At 40.7% G+C, this 14,233-nt stretch overlaps 1 protein-coding gene across 1 annotated transcript in view; it reads left to right on the forward strand.

Moving 5' to 3' along the window:
• Positions 1–11,180, forward strand: part of LOC124606736 (fatty acyl-CoA hydrolase precursor, medium chain-like) — an 86,868-nt gene extending 75,688 nt beyond the window's left edge. Inside the window, exons 9-10 of the mRNA XM_047138768.1 lie at positions 2,750–2,885; positions 10,902–11,180. Coding sequence (XP_046994724.1) covers positions 2,750–2,885; positions 10,902–11,088 — 323 coding nt within the window. The 3' untranslated portion in view covers positions 11,089–11,180. The remainder of the gene's footprint in view (positions 1–2,749; positions 2,886–10,901) is intronic.
• Positions 11,181–14,233: the final 3,053 nt, after the last annotated feature.

Here is a 14,233-nt window from a genome sequence, read left to right on the forward strand (position 1 = left end):
AGCTGTGGAAAAAGATTAAAGTTCAAGGAGAAGAAATAAAGTTTTTAAGCTTTTCCGTTGACACTGTAATTCTCTCAGAGATGCATCAGCTTGGGAGATCATGTGAAGGGAAAGGATATCTCTTGAAAAGTTGTTGTAAGATGAATATCAAGAAAAATAAACAACGGTAAAGAATTTTAATCGAATTTAATTATGTCATGCTGAGAGAGTTAAATTAGGAAATGAGACACTAGAAGTTGTAGACGAGCTTTGCTCTTTGGGTAACAAAATAATTAATGATTACAGAAACAAAGAGTGTAGAAATACGGGCGTACAATAGCAAGAAAAGCTGATACGAAAAAAATGTAATACGTTAACATCTAATATAAAGTCAAATATTTGGAAGTTTTTTATCGCAGTATATGTATGGTCTGCAGCCATATATGGGAGTGGAATGTGGATGATAAACTTTAGACAGGAGGAAATTAGAAGCTTTTCAAATGTGTTGCTAAAGAGGAATTTTAAAGATTGGATAGTTAGATCGGATAACTAATGAACGGAATGAATGGAATGAAAGAGTAAAGAATTTAATGGTAAGGTAAAAGAAGGGATAAGTTGAAAGGGAACATCATGAGGCATACTGTAGGAGGATAAAACTGCTATACAGTGCTATACAGGGCTACAATTCCAATGTATGCGGATTAGACCGACATGAAGATGCCTGAACAGCTTAGACTAGCGTCCAGACGTGCTTCACTCAAACCATGTTGCTCAATCAACTGCAAACTTGGTTACCTGCGCATCACCGCTACGACAATACCACTGAGGCTCTGTGGCACAGTGTGCCATTTTTGAGGCTAAGGCACCAGCACTTCACGCATCTACCAAGGATTAAACGATTTCGTGATAATCATCCATGTTTTCCAGATCAAGCGTTACCACGGAAGAACTCAGCTGGATTTAATAAGTATTTTCTAATCAAAGAATTCGTCATGTTATTGATTCCCCAGTAACGTAAATTGACCCTGACATCAGGCTGCCACTTAACGATGTTGTTTTCAAAAAACCCTACATTTTGCCTTCTTTGTTGAGACGAGAAATGTGGCATAACAATGCAACTTCAGGGAGAACAAATGAAGACTTTGAAGAGTGGGTCCCACAGCCTCACTGTAATGACCGACATGTAATCATTACGCTTATGTCTGTTAAAATATTTATTGGTATTGAAACTTAAACAGTTTGTCATTTTCAAGCCCTATGATGTATTGCTTGAAAAGTTGTTATATGATGAATACCAAGAAAAATGAAACAATATGTAAAGAATTTTGGTGGAATTCAAACAGTTTAGACTGAGGCAGTTAAATTAGGGATGGGAGACGAGTTTTGTTGTTTGGGCAACAAAAAATTAACGATGACAGTAGTAAAGAGGATATGACACGGAGGCCTGTAGTACCATGAAAAGCTTTAATGAAAAAGCAACTCTGCATGAGTGTGCACTGACCTCATATGTGAAAAATGAATCACAGAAAAGTAACCTGTCAGTTAACTATGGCCATAGTGTCTAAGTGTATGCACTGTGACTATTATGAAAAAATATTGGGCGTATCACTTAGTAAATAACCGTAATTTGACCATTGACCTCATCACTCATATTTATAATCACAATTTACTTTTGCTTCACTCAACCTGTCCTACTCAATGAATTCATTATGTTTTATTGAATTTATTCAAACTACAATTTTATACACAGTCTTACATAATTTTATTGGTTTATGTGTTAGTACTACTGCTATAAACTCGGAAAAATTCTTGATTTTAAAAATATAATTCTTATCGGTAATATATTTTTCATATATAGTTTAGGAGTTAAATCGCCTTATAAGGTTTGTACAGGATAGATGAGGTCAGGTTAAATGAGATTATGTTAGGTGCAAATGGGGCCAGAACTTCTAAACCTGTTTATTTATGAATGAAGGTTAAATGTTTACAGACAACGCCAATTAGTTTCTATCATTTCAAGACACATGGAGCACTGTACACAAGATTGTTTTTAGGTGATAAATTGAAATAACTTAAATTCCTCTTCAGTTATGAATCCTATTAAAAAGAGTCTATGAATATGTGTTTCCTACTACAAACTATCATTGTGAAAAATGAATATATATTTAAACTTAATTTAACATTTTAGTCAGTTTACGTTGCCATACTCGTTCAGTCATTTACCATCATACTGGAAATGGACAAAAGATGTGAGTATTCAAACATTTAGTTTATCTTTTGTTTACGCAATACTGGGAGGCAATAAACTCGTCACACTACCCCACAGTGACAAAAATGCGAACATTATGTTAGTTTATGATGCCACAGGTGCCGCTCCTTGTAAAATGAGTTACGTGATCAAACCGAAGTGTTGAATGATAGGATTTTCAATCCACTCTGCCATTTCTTTACCCATTACGTTTATATTCTCCTTCATATTTAAACCATTTTGAAAATGAAGATAATTATAAGGTTTCATGGACTGCATGGTCTTAGGAACGACAATATATCTGCGTACATTATGTGATTTCTCAGCATCTGTCAACGTTTTCCATACTTGATATTGCATTATGTGCAAGAACACTATGTGAGAAATACTACCTCATTCTGTTTTCTAGAGGAAGAAATCATATAGAGCAAACAGAAACTGTAGAATAATATTTTTGCGTTTCTTCTTCATTTGTTTTAACTAACAGTTTACAGTGTATTATCAGTTACAAAAATGTTTCAGGTATTTCTCATGGCGACGATTTATTTTACTTATTCTCAAATACAAGCATCTTGCCAATACCTGCTGAGAGGCCAAAAGAGGATAACGAAATGGCAAAAATCATGACTAAACTGTGGACGGACTTCGTGAAACGTGGGTAAGTACTCAAAATTTGTCATGGAAGCCTCTTGCTCTGTATAGTGGCTGCAGACTTTGTTCTGATCTCTCTGACACTGTTTTTGAAGTTCTCTCTTCTCTCATACGCAATGATGTTTCTCATAGCACCTCTGCTGATCGGGAATGTGTTTGAACATTCCCTAGATTTTCTTTCTCTCTTTTTTTTGGATCATCAGTCTTCTAACTGGGTTTAATATGGCTCATCACTAATTATTTTCCTGTGCTGGCCTCTTCATCTCAGAGTAGCACAAACACTCAACGTCTTGAACTATTCTTCGACATTTTACAGAATCAATAAAGCTTTTACACTCTACAACTCCATCAATTAATGTGGATGTCTCAACACATGTCTTGTCGTCCTGGCTCTCCCATCCATTTCCACACAGTGCTGCTCTCAAACGCACATTCTCAGAAATTTCTTCCTCAAATTAAGACCAACATTTCATGTTAGTAGACTTGTTTGGGCTGGGAAAGCCCTCCTTGACTGTTTTACTTTTTATGTCCTCTTTGGTTCTTTTACTTCGAAGATAGCACATTTCCTTCATTTCATCTACTTAGTGGCTTCTAGTTTTAATATTAAGTTTATCGCTAACTTCATTTCTATTACTCCTCATTAAAGGATTCCATATTGCGGTGGACAGCTGTTTCCATAGTACCTGAAAAGTGACTCCACCTTGGCTGATTAACGTTCCTTTATTATTACGTCTAGTGCATCATGTTTCGCACCTCACCCTCATTTTACAGCACATTTGCCGGAACAAGAGGACGTATGTAACGTGACGGTCAGACCTCGTTCCTGTACAGACAGTTATCAATAAAATACCGACCATGAGATACCTATGGCTATCATCTACATCTCCAAATAGCATTTGTCAATTGCGATATTGTCTAACGTACATCGCGTAAGAGTTGAAGGGTCACTTTTTTAAAACTACATGATCTCCCCCCTTTGCGATGCAGCAGTGATTTGCTGTAAGGTGCGTACAACTTTCCTCTGTTATGAAGCTGGAGTGTGGCGCCCTGCAACGTCTCCCTCGGAGTGGGCATTGCTTCAAAAAGTAAGGGTTAGTGCCGTCGGAAAAAAAAAGGAAAGGCACACCTCAGAAGTTCATATGAGGTGCAAGGTGGGTTAAAGATGTTCGATTGACACCAAATTTCACCTCAGTTACACCCAACATTACCATGGACGGGCAGCAAGCAGGTGCCAGAGCGGCAGTACAGTACGAGTATTACGCAGCAGAAGGGTGTCGAGGGCTGCTTGCCCACAGGCAGCTAGGAATCGGTCACGATTTGTCACTGTACAGGTACTTTTCAAAGTGTCCAAAGTAGGAGCACGGGTAGCGCAGAGGGTATTGCTATACTGGATACTCTTAGGACCATTTACCCCTTTGTTTACACATGTTTCAATGTTGCCGCCCCCTGCTATCATGCTACTGATGGTGCGAAACAGCAGAGCTGAAAAAGCATAAACACCCTATGCTGCTTCGGATCACGTTCAAATTTTGTCGAATGTTTTTGAACAGTCTCTTGTGTTTCCACCCCGTATACCAAGAGCAAAATTTGTTCGAGGGTGAGGTCGCAGGGCGCTTCTCTATTGCACCATTAAAGAGGAAGGCTGTTGGCACCTTTGAGCCAAATTTCTAACTTCTGCTTTGGAGTGACGGTAAATGATCTGGTTCCGAAAAGGTGACCCTTTAATTCTTTTGCACAGCGTATTTGTGCTATAAAGCTTTTAAGCAAGGGTATTTGTCCAACTGCAGCTGCTGAGGTGATAATATTCCCTATGCCATCTGACATTCTTATAATCCCCGGTATGATTGTACCTTTTATAGATGTTCACTCCATTTAAACTGAACTGCCTCTCGCGGTATTCATTGCAACTGCTGCCTCAGTCCTTCGGTAACCGACTTCTTTCCACATTTATTCCTCCGGGTAATTATTTTAAAATTCAGTCTACTCGTCATCATTACTAAATTGTGATCTGAGTCTATATCTGCTCGTGGGTATGCCTTAAAGCCCAAAGTCCGATTTCGGAACATAAACCAGCTGGTATCTTTCAGTGTCTCCAGGGCTTTTCCAAAAATATCTCCTCCTCTTGTGGCTCCTGAACAATGTATTAGCTATTACTAGCTGACATTTGTTGTCGAAATCAGTTAGTCTTTCAATCCTTTCGGTCCTATTACCGAGCCCATAACCTCCAGTAATTCTCTTCTATTCCTTCCAATACTACAGTGTTCCAGTCATCCATGATGATTAGATTTTCATTTTCCTTTACATAATGAATTACAAGCTCAATATCTTCATATACTTTCTTTAACTTTTCATTTTCTGCTTGTGTTGTCAGCATGTTTATGTGAATTATCTTTGTTGGCGTTGAATTCCTGCCGATTCTGATGAGAACAGCCCCATCACTGAACTGTTCACTGTGATTCACTCTGGGCCCTACCTTATTATTCATGATGACTCTTACTCTTGTTACAGCATTATCTGCTGCTACTGATATTACTGGATATTGGTCTGTCCGGAAACGCTTGTGTTCTTTCCATTTCACTTCATTGATCCCCACTATAACTAGACTGAAGCGTTACATTTCCCTTTTTATATTTGCTATCTTCCATACTACACTCAATATTTTGACTTCTACGCTCCGACTCCCGCAATATTACCCTTTCGGTAGTTATTCACTGTTTTTCTCATAATTACGTCTCCATTGTCTGCCCCTCCCACAGGCCCAAATGGGGAATAATCTTAATTTTTTTCCAATGGAGTGATCATCACGACAATTTTTCTACAATTTTTCAATTACAGGAGACATATATGCGGATACACGTAACGAGTATGTGTCTTTAATGCAGTGGTTTCCATTTCCTTATGCACCCTCATGTTATTGACTATTGATGATTCTTCCGTCTTTCAGGAGCAGTTTCCCACCCAAAGTTCTAAAGGATGCCCTGAACCTCTGTCCACTCCTCCACTCTCTTTGACAAGGCCATTGGCATAACGAAATTGAGTACTTCGATGATTTTGCTTACCATTGCTGATCATTTTTACTCAAAATTTAACCAATGGCTGGGTATCGAACCCGGACCGAGGAAGTTTTTACTTTATATAGTTCATGATTAACGACTTCCATGACAAAACAGCAGATCAATGTAGGATTTTTTCGCGTACAAACAAAATACATTGACTCTTAACCCATAATTATGAAATACGGTTCTGCTTTGAGGAAATACAATTTCTTCAAATTTAAATTCTGCCTAACATGTAACTTTATATCCTATAGAATGACTCTTAGTTGTGTATCACGTTTGGCCTACTTTTTATTCCAGTTGTTAGGTGGAAGTAAATATACTGAACTTTTTCAAAATGTACAGGTAGTTCAGGTGCAGAGAACTGTTCAATGATTCTGAGAAGAATATTGACTGTTTTTTCTATTGCGGATCTAAGAAGTTTAATTACAACAAATCTATGCTCTGCAGAACGTGCGAACTCTTCATGTAATACATTAAAGTGGCAACGAATAAAATATATTCAGATCAACAGTGGTGTCAAGACTAAAAAAAGGTAGAAAGATTACGGTCTGGTGTATCGTGGATGAAAGAGTCATTAAAAAGGAGCTCAAGATTGGATCTTCCGAGGACAGGACAAGAATTCGATTATATTTTTCCTAAAGAAACCAGTCTCAGCTTTCGCCTTAAGTGATTTAGCAAGCCCAGAGTCAGGGCGGCTGCTCAGGAATCCTAAAAAATTTGCGGGCGATACGGTCTTGTCATTAACTATAAGCTGATTTTCTTGTGTGCAAGGGGTATCCTGTAAGTGGCATTTGAAGAGGTGAATCAGATTGGGTTGGGTTATTTGGGGAAGGAGACAAGACAGCGAGGTCATCGGTCTCATCGGATTAGGGAAGGACTGGGAAGGAAGTCGGCGGTGCCCTTTCAAAGGAACCATTCCGGGATTTGCCTGAAGCTATTTAGGGCAATCACAGATAACCTAAATCAGGATGGCCGGACGCGGGATTGAACCGTCGTCCTCCCGAATGCGAGTCGAGTGTGCTAGCCACTGCGCCACCTTGATCGGTGTGGATCAGGTTCTGCATTACATCACACGCCAGATAATGTTCACCTCTGCGCGGAGAGACCACTGTTCTGCACCGTGGTTCCATCCGTATCTTATTCAGCATACACCACAGAGGGTAGGGGAGGTTATAGCCAACGGCAAGTTCTCCTTTTCAAAGGACTTTTCTAGCTCTGTTGTCAGTCTGTCCAATCTGTGGTTCTAATGGGCATCAACTGAAGTTCCTTGCAAGAAGTTTTTCCTTGATCGTAAACATCTCCCAACAGGCTGCGATGCCTTTATTGGATCAGCTTCCACCTTGCTCTCCACGTCCAGCGCAGTGTCTCTGCACAGAGGTATGTGCCGCCTCTTTGCCTGCGTTGGCTTCAGGCATCCCGGCGCAGAACACACTGACATGCTTACTGCTTTGTCTGGCTTATTTCAATGTGCACAGCCGTACACAGCACCACCACCCATCCACTCACACAAACACACACACACACACACACACACACACACACACACACACACACACACACACACAATGCCAAATCAGACATCGGCAGTAGTCGTATATCAGTCCATCGCATTCAGCTCGTCAGGAACTTGATGGTGTTTCTCCTGGTAGAGACTTCAGCTGATGTTGATACAGAGTTGCTTGAATATCAGAGGAGTAACGCCTAGGAATTTGGGCTGTGTACAACGCTTTAATTATTCAACTTTGCATCTAAATTTACAGATATACCTCGCAAGCCGCCTTACTGTGCGTGGCGGAGGATACCCTGTACCACTACCAGTCATTTCCCTTCATGTTCCACTCGAAAACAAAGTGAGGGAAAATTGACTATCCAAACGCTTCCTTATGAACTAAAAATTCTCTTATCTTCGTGGTCTTTACGCGAAATGTACGGTGGCGGCAGTCGAATTGTTCTGCAGTCAGCCTCAAATGCCGGTTCTCTAAATATTCTCAGTAGTGTCCCTCGAAAAAAACGTCGCCTTCTCTCCAGGGATTCCCATTTGGGATACCAAAGACTCTTTGTAACACTTGCGTGTTGTTCGAATCTACCAGTAACAAATCTAGCAGGCCGTCTCAGAATATCTTCGATGTGTTCCTTTAATCCGAACTGGTGCGGATCCCACATATACGAGCAAAATTTGACAACACGTCCCACTAGAGTCCTATGAAAGGTCGCCTTTGCAGATGGCTCACACATTCTTAAAATTCTCCTGAGAAACCGAAGTCGGCCATTCGCCTTCCATACTACAGTCGTTACATGCTCGTTCCACTTCATAGCGCTCTGCAACGTTACGCCTACATACTTAAGCAATATGACTGTCGAGCAGCACAGCTCTAATGTTTTTCTTATTGAGCTGCATTAATTTACATTGTTCTACATTTTGAGCTAGCCGACACTCGCCATACCAACTAGAAATTTGGCCCAAGTCATCTTGTATCTTCCTATGGTCACTCAACGACGACTTCTTCCCGTACATCAGAGCATCAGCAGCAAACAGCCGCAGATTGCTGCTCACCCAGTTCACCAAATGATTTATGTGTACAGAAAGTAATAGCCGTCCTGTCACACTTCGCTGTGGCACTGTTGACGATACCTCTGTCTGCTATCAACACTAGCCGTCGAGGACAACTTGCTAGGTTCTATTACTTAAGAAGCGATTGAGCCACTTTCATATCTTGGAACCTAATCTACGAGTATATGCTCGTGCCTTCGTTAACAGTCTACAGTGTGGCACCGTGTGAAATACGTTTCGGAAATCTAGGAATATGGAATCTGCCTGGTGCCCTTCATTCACAGTTCGCAGTAGAATATGTGAGAAAAGGGCAAGTTCAGTTTCACACGAGCGATGCTTTCTAAATCGGTGCTGATCTGTGAACAGAAGCTTTTCTGTCTCAAGGATATTAATTATATTCTAACTCAGAATATGTTCAAGAATTCTGCAGCAATCCTATATTAAGGATATTGATCTGTCATTTTTTGGGTCTGGGACTCTGCGCCGGGCGAGAGATTCGTGATGAATGTGCCATAAGTAAGTGGCCAGTGCTGTGGAGTACTCTTTTTAATCTGAATTCAGATTCCATTCGGACCTGGCGACTTATTTGTTTTCAACCCTTTCAGTTCTTTCTCTACGCCAGGGTTGCCTATTACTGTGTCGTCCATACGGGAATGTAACAATGGAAAATCGAGGATGGAACGTAACAATACCAGAGAAGGAAAGTTTCCTACTCACCATGTAGCAGAGATGATGAGTCGCGATAGGCACAACAAAAAGATTCACAAAATTAAAGCTTTCGGCCATTAAGGCCTTTGTCAGCAGTAGGCACACACATTCACGTAAACGCAACTTGCACACACATTTGCAGTCTCAGAGAGCTGAAACCACACTCAGCTCTTTTTGTTGTACCTATCGCGACTCACCGAATACTCTGTGTATGATTATACAATTCTCCTGTGTGAACGATTTCTTAAACGCGCAATGTAAAACTTCGATTCTCCTTTTTGTTATTTTCTGCTGCCATACCAGAATGATCAACGAATGAGTGGGTAGAAGCCTTGGACCCGCTTAGCAATTTTACATGGCACCGGCATTTTCTCGGGTTCTCGGCCAGGTCTTTTGCTAAGGTACGACGGTGGTAGTTATTGTATGCTTCGCTCATAGATCTTTTTACGGATGCATGAATCTTTACTAACCTTTGCCTGTCGTCACTTGCATGGTATCTTTTGAACCGAGAGCCGAGTGTGCAACAGCTTTGCTTCCTCAGCATTTTCCGAATTCTGTTGTTAAACCACCATGAATCTTTTCCACCCTTAATCCACTTACTAGGTACATATTTCTCCTGTAGACGATTTACAATCCATACAAACTTTGCCCCTAATTTCCCTGTGTCCGTCATACAGGCCACAAGAAACTCTCGTCCAGCTTCACTGTTGCTGAGAAACGCAACCATTTGTCTCGGTGGGATTCAGTTTCAGATCGTTCCAGTCCATCACAGCGTTTGTGTGCGCTCCGCGACAAAATGTCTTCAGTATTTTTTTTTACCTCTTGTAGTTTAACAAGTATTGTAAATAGTCAGAATACGTTTTCAATAAATATTTGTTACCTCTTATACTTTAAAGTTTATCCTTTTACTCCAACTACCACACATTCTCATATTAACTCCATGAGTGAAACCGGGTACGCCAGCTAGTTTCAGCATAAAAATTACTCAGGTCAGGCCGAAATTCATATGGAATCTAACATTTCAATTCACGTACGATAGTTTTGAAGAGACAAGATTAATTACAATGGGATATTCAAAATTTTTAGCCTTTTTGTGTCCAGTATCGCTGGAATGTATTCTGACTATTTACAATACTTGTTAAACTATAAGAGGTAAAAAAATATTGAAAAGATATCCTAACTATTTACAATACTTCGTTTGAACGCATAGGCCATGTGAAGTGCAGAAATCATGTGGCATGGAATTTCTGTAGCATACAGCTACGGTATGACATTAGGGTTCGTAATTCCTCTATTTACGTACAGTTTTGCTATTTGTAGTAATTAATCTAACTACATAAAATAAGATCACTTGTTCATTAATTTGTCGCTCCATCAGTGCAAATTGTATATCATACCTGAGTAGCAGCGAAAAGCCAAATTTCAGAGGTTGCTAGTGACATCTTTCGGACAGCACAATCATGATTCATGTGACATCGACATCGCTCCCCTCAGTTTACATGCTTTTTGTCCTGCAGTTGGTTTCATTTACAATAATTAGACGAAAAAATGTAAACATTCCTTTGTTAATAATATAATCTGAATGTTTGATGTGTCTGAAATTGTTATAAATTCTTTGGTATGTATTATGAAATGTTATGTGTACCATCTTATTCCTTTGTGATTAAGTGAATGTTTCAAAACTGACACTGTTTTTTTCTTGTAGGAATCCAACGCCAACTGACGAATTGGTGCACTGGCCGAGAGTTACTTCAGATAGCGACCTAGAATATTTGGACATAGGCCAGACGTTGCAGGTTAAAAAAGGACTATTCCAAGAGCGAATAGACTTCTGGAGATCGCTGCCTGTCAGAGACACACAGCAACAAAGCAACGTCAGAGACGAGTTGTGACGTTAGTAATAACGGATGGACGACAGTGATTGAATTTTCTTTGAAATGTCCTTGCAAAATAAAAACGGCCGAGAAGACTTTGTTATTGTGTATTTGTGTTATTTCAAATAACTTTATTTTGTCAAAGAAACCTTTTTAAAACGATATCTAATGTGGTAGTGGAGAAGTACATCATCTGCTTTTTACCACGCTATTATTCGCAGTATGAATGTTGCAATAAGCAAAAAAACAAATAATTCGAACTGTCAGACATATAATATCGCAGATAATTTTACAGAAAATATCACTTGAAACGTGACATCTCTCCTTATACCATGTCATTGCCTCTGCCGTGCAATGAGGTTACAGGTCTTTTACGACGGTGCCGAGCTGGATACATCGATTCCTGTCATCACCGTAGTTAAGCACCGTCAGGCGGGCCATACTTGGCTGGGTGCCCGTTTGGGTACACCGCGTGCTGTTGACAATGTTCCCTTTGCAGAGGAGACAGGAGGGGTGGTGGCGTAAAGTCCCTCACCACCAGCCTTCCCGCCAGTGGCCTGGATTCAGTTCCAAGTCTCTTCGCAACGTCTCGTGAACTGAGGGCGCGCGACACTGTTGATAACGATTCTGCCTTCGGATGGAGACGTTTAGCTTGGCGACCCCTGGCTACTATTCGAGAGGAGTTGGCTACATCCCGACACCGGGCTTCACCCTCTCCATTCTCTCACCATTTCCTATGCGAACATGACACTACACTACACACACCCACAGGCCACGTACATTAAACAGGTGCCTCAGGCATGGATGTGTGTGATGTCCTTAGGTTAGTTAGGTTTAAGTAGTTCTAAGTTCTAGGGGACTGATGATCTCAGAAGTTAAGTCCCATAGTGCTCAGAGCCATTTGAACCATCTGAACCACTAAACAGATACACTTACCCGAGAAGGAAAGATACATTTGGGGGCAAGGTATACGGAAAACCTTTTCAATTAGGCGGATGAACCCGCCCTTTGCGATCTCCCAACCATTCGTGCCAAACGACTTTACTTATTTAGGTTACATGCATTAGATATCATTAACGCGCCAAAAAATGCATTATAGTTCAGATGCGTATGAGAATTGGATAGAGAATTAAACTACCTTACTGCCACATGAAACTTGTATGTTGGCGAGTTTCACATCAGCGCACATTTCGCTGCAGAGTGAAAATTTCATTCTGGAAATATCCCCCAGGCTGTAGCTAAGCCATATCTCCGCAATATCCTTTTTTCGAGGAGTGCTAGTCCTGCACGTTGAGCAGGAGAAGTCAAGCGTATAAGGTAGGAGAAGAGGTTCTGGCGGAAGTGAAGTTGTCAGGACACTTCGTGAGTCGTGCTTGTTTAGTTGAGTCGGTAGAACTCTTGCCCGCGAAAAAGTCCCGATTTCGAGTCTTCGTCCGGCACGAAGTTTTAATTTGCTAGGAGGTTTCAGCAAAACGTATTCGTTCTTGGACACGGTAAATATATCACACTGCTGTCCAGTGAATGAGGATAAATTTTAAGTGCAGAAGATGTTAAAACATTTTTCACGTAGCCCATCCTCACGATTTGGATGCATGGCTATTTGTAGCTACTAAGATTGGTAAAAGCACCACGGTTATTCTTTGTTGGCGTTAAGAACAAGGATAAGACCTAGCAGATATTTTTTAGTAGCTTGGTTGTATTTTTTTAAAGGATGCTCCCTCATAAAAAGTGTAAGTGCAACCACATTTGTTTAGAAGGTGTCATCAAAAGTATTGTAGTCTTGAGTGCTTGGTCCTGGGTTATATGGGCGCGAGCGCGCGCGCGCCCGCACACACACACACACACACACACACACACACACACACACACGGAGGAATTAAAGTTCTTTCGGCCGTAAGCACACTATTGCCAGGAAAGGGGAAGTTTCTAATAACAGTAATTCCGATAATGCCAAGGTGAGCCCTAGCTTGTCTTGCCTTCCTGATGCATAAGGAGGCATTGTTTGTCGAGCGGTCTTGGATCAACACCAATAAAATTTTCGTATATTTAGTCCTAGTGTCGAATCATTTCTTCTGCTCCGTTACTCCCTATAGAGCCAAGACTGGGAAGAATCACATACATTGCATGTTTGGGATTTTCTTAGTGTGTCTTGCGACAAAATACATGACTTGATCAACAGTCTGAGACACATGTCAGGTTGGGTCAATGGATGTTGGCTGACTCCATTGAAGTCTACATTAGTGACGGCCCCGTGCTTACAGATTTTAGAGCGAATATTAGGCACAGATACGGTTATTCTGCATGGCAGAAGCACACACGCAAAATAGTGTGTACCTTGATTTGCATGGTCATTCACGTTTAGAAGGTATAACCGGAAGAAGATCACATGCCATCATGACCTCGTCATGCGAAGACATATTCCTGTGTCTGTCCTATGGAGAATTAAAAGTAAATACATTTGATTTGTGTACACAGTTGGAGCGTATGACTACCCATCGCTGCTATATGTTTTTTTTACAGTAAATTCTAGTATCTCTCTGTGCTTAAAGCAATGTGTACACCTTTCTTGTTTCCCACCAATTGTAGTTTTTACATATGCCCCTTTATCCAATGAACGGTCTTGATTCCAACAGTTTCGGCGCGCACAGAGTATAGCTGTAAATAATGTTTGTTGGTCTTTCCTCAGGGCCTGACACATTATCCACTCTGCTTCGTGCTGTAAGATTCTTGTCAGATTTAGATGTATAGATTTTTTTTTCATGTGACCGTTAAGGTAGTTCTGAATCTTGATTCAGACAGTACTCCAATGTATGGCTGTTTGCAGCTACAATGGATAGCAATAGCACCACAGGTTTTCTTTGCTAGTGTTAAGAATATGGACAAGTATCTAGAAGGGGGGGGGTGGATGCAAAGAATAGCTGATGATAGATCACCACATTCTGAATCGGTTTTAGACTCTGCAAACGATTGTTATGTTATTACGTGTACAACATCTAAGTGGGTCCAGATGTGAGTGGAACTTTAGAAACAGATTTTTTATGTGTGTCCCTTATGTCTTAAAGGGTCTCAATTCTAACACTTTCCACCATTACACCATCGTATGGCCACCCACCACTAGTAGTCAGGTGACGATGGCGATATGTCTGATCGCCGAAATGTTGTG

Source organism: Schistocerca americana, chromosome 3 (genome assembly GCF_021461395.2).
Source record: "Schistocerca americana isolate TAMUIC-IGC-003095 chromosome 3, iqSchAmer2.1, whole genome shotgun sequence".
Taxonomy (NCBI): Eukaryota; Metazoa; Arthropoda; class Insecta; order Orthoptera; family Acrididae; genus Schistocerca; species Schistocerca americana.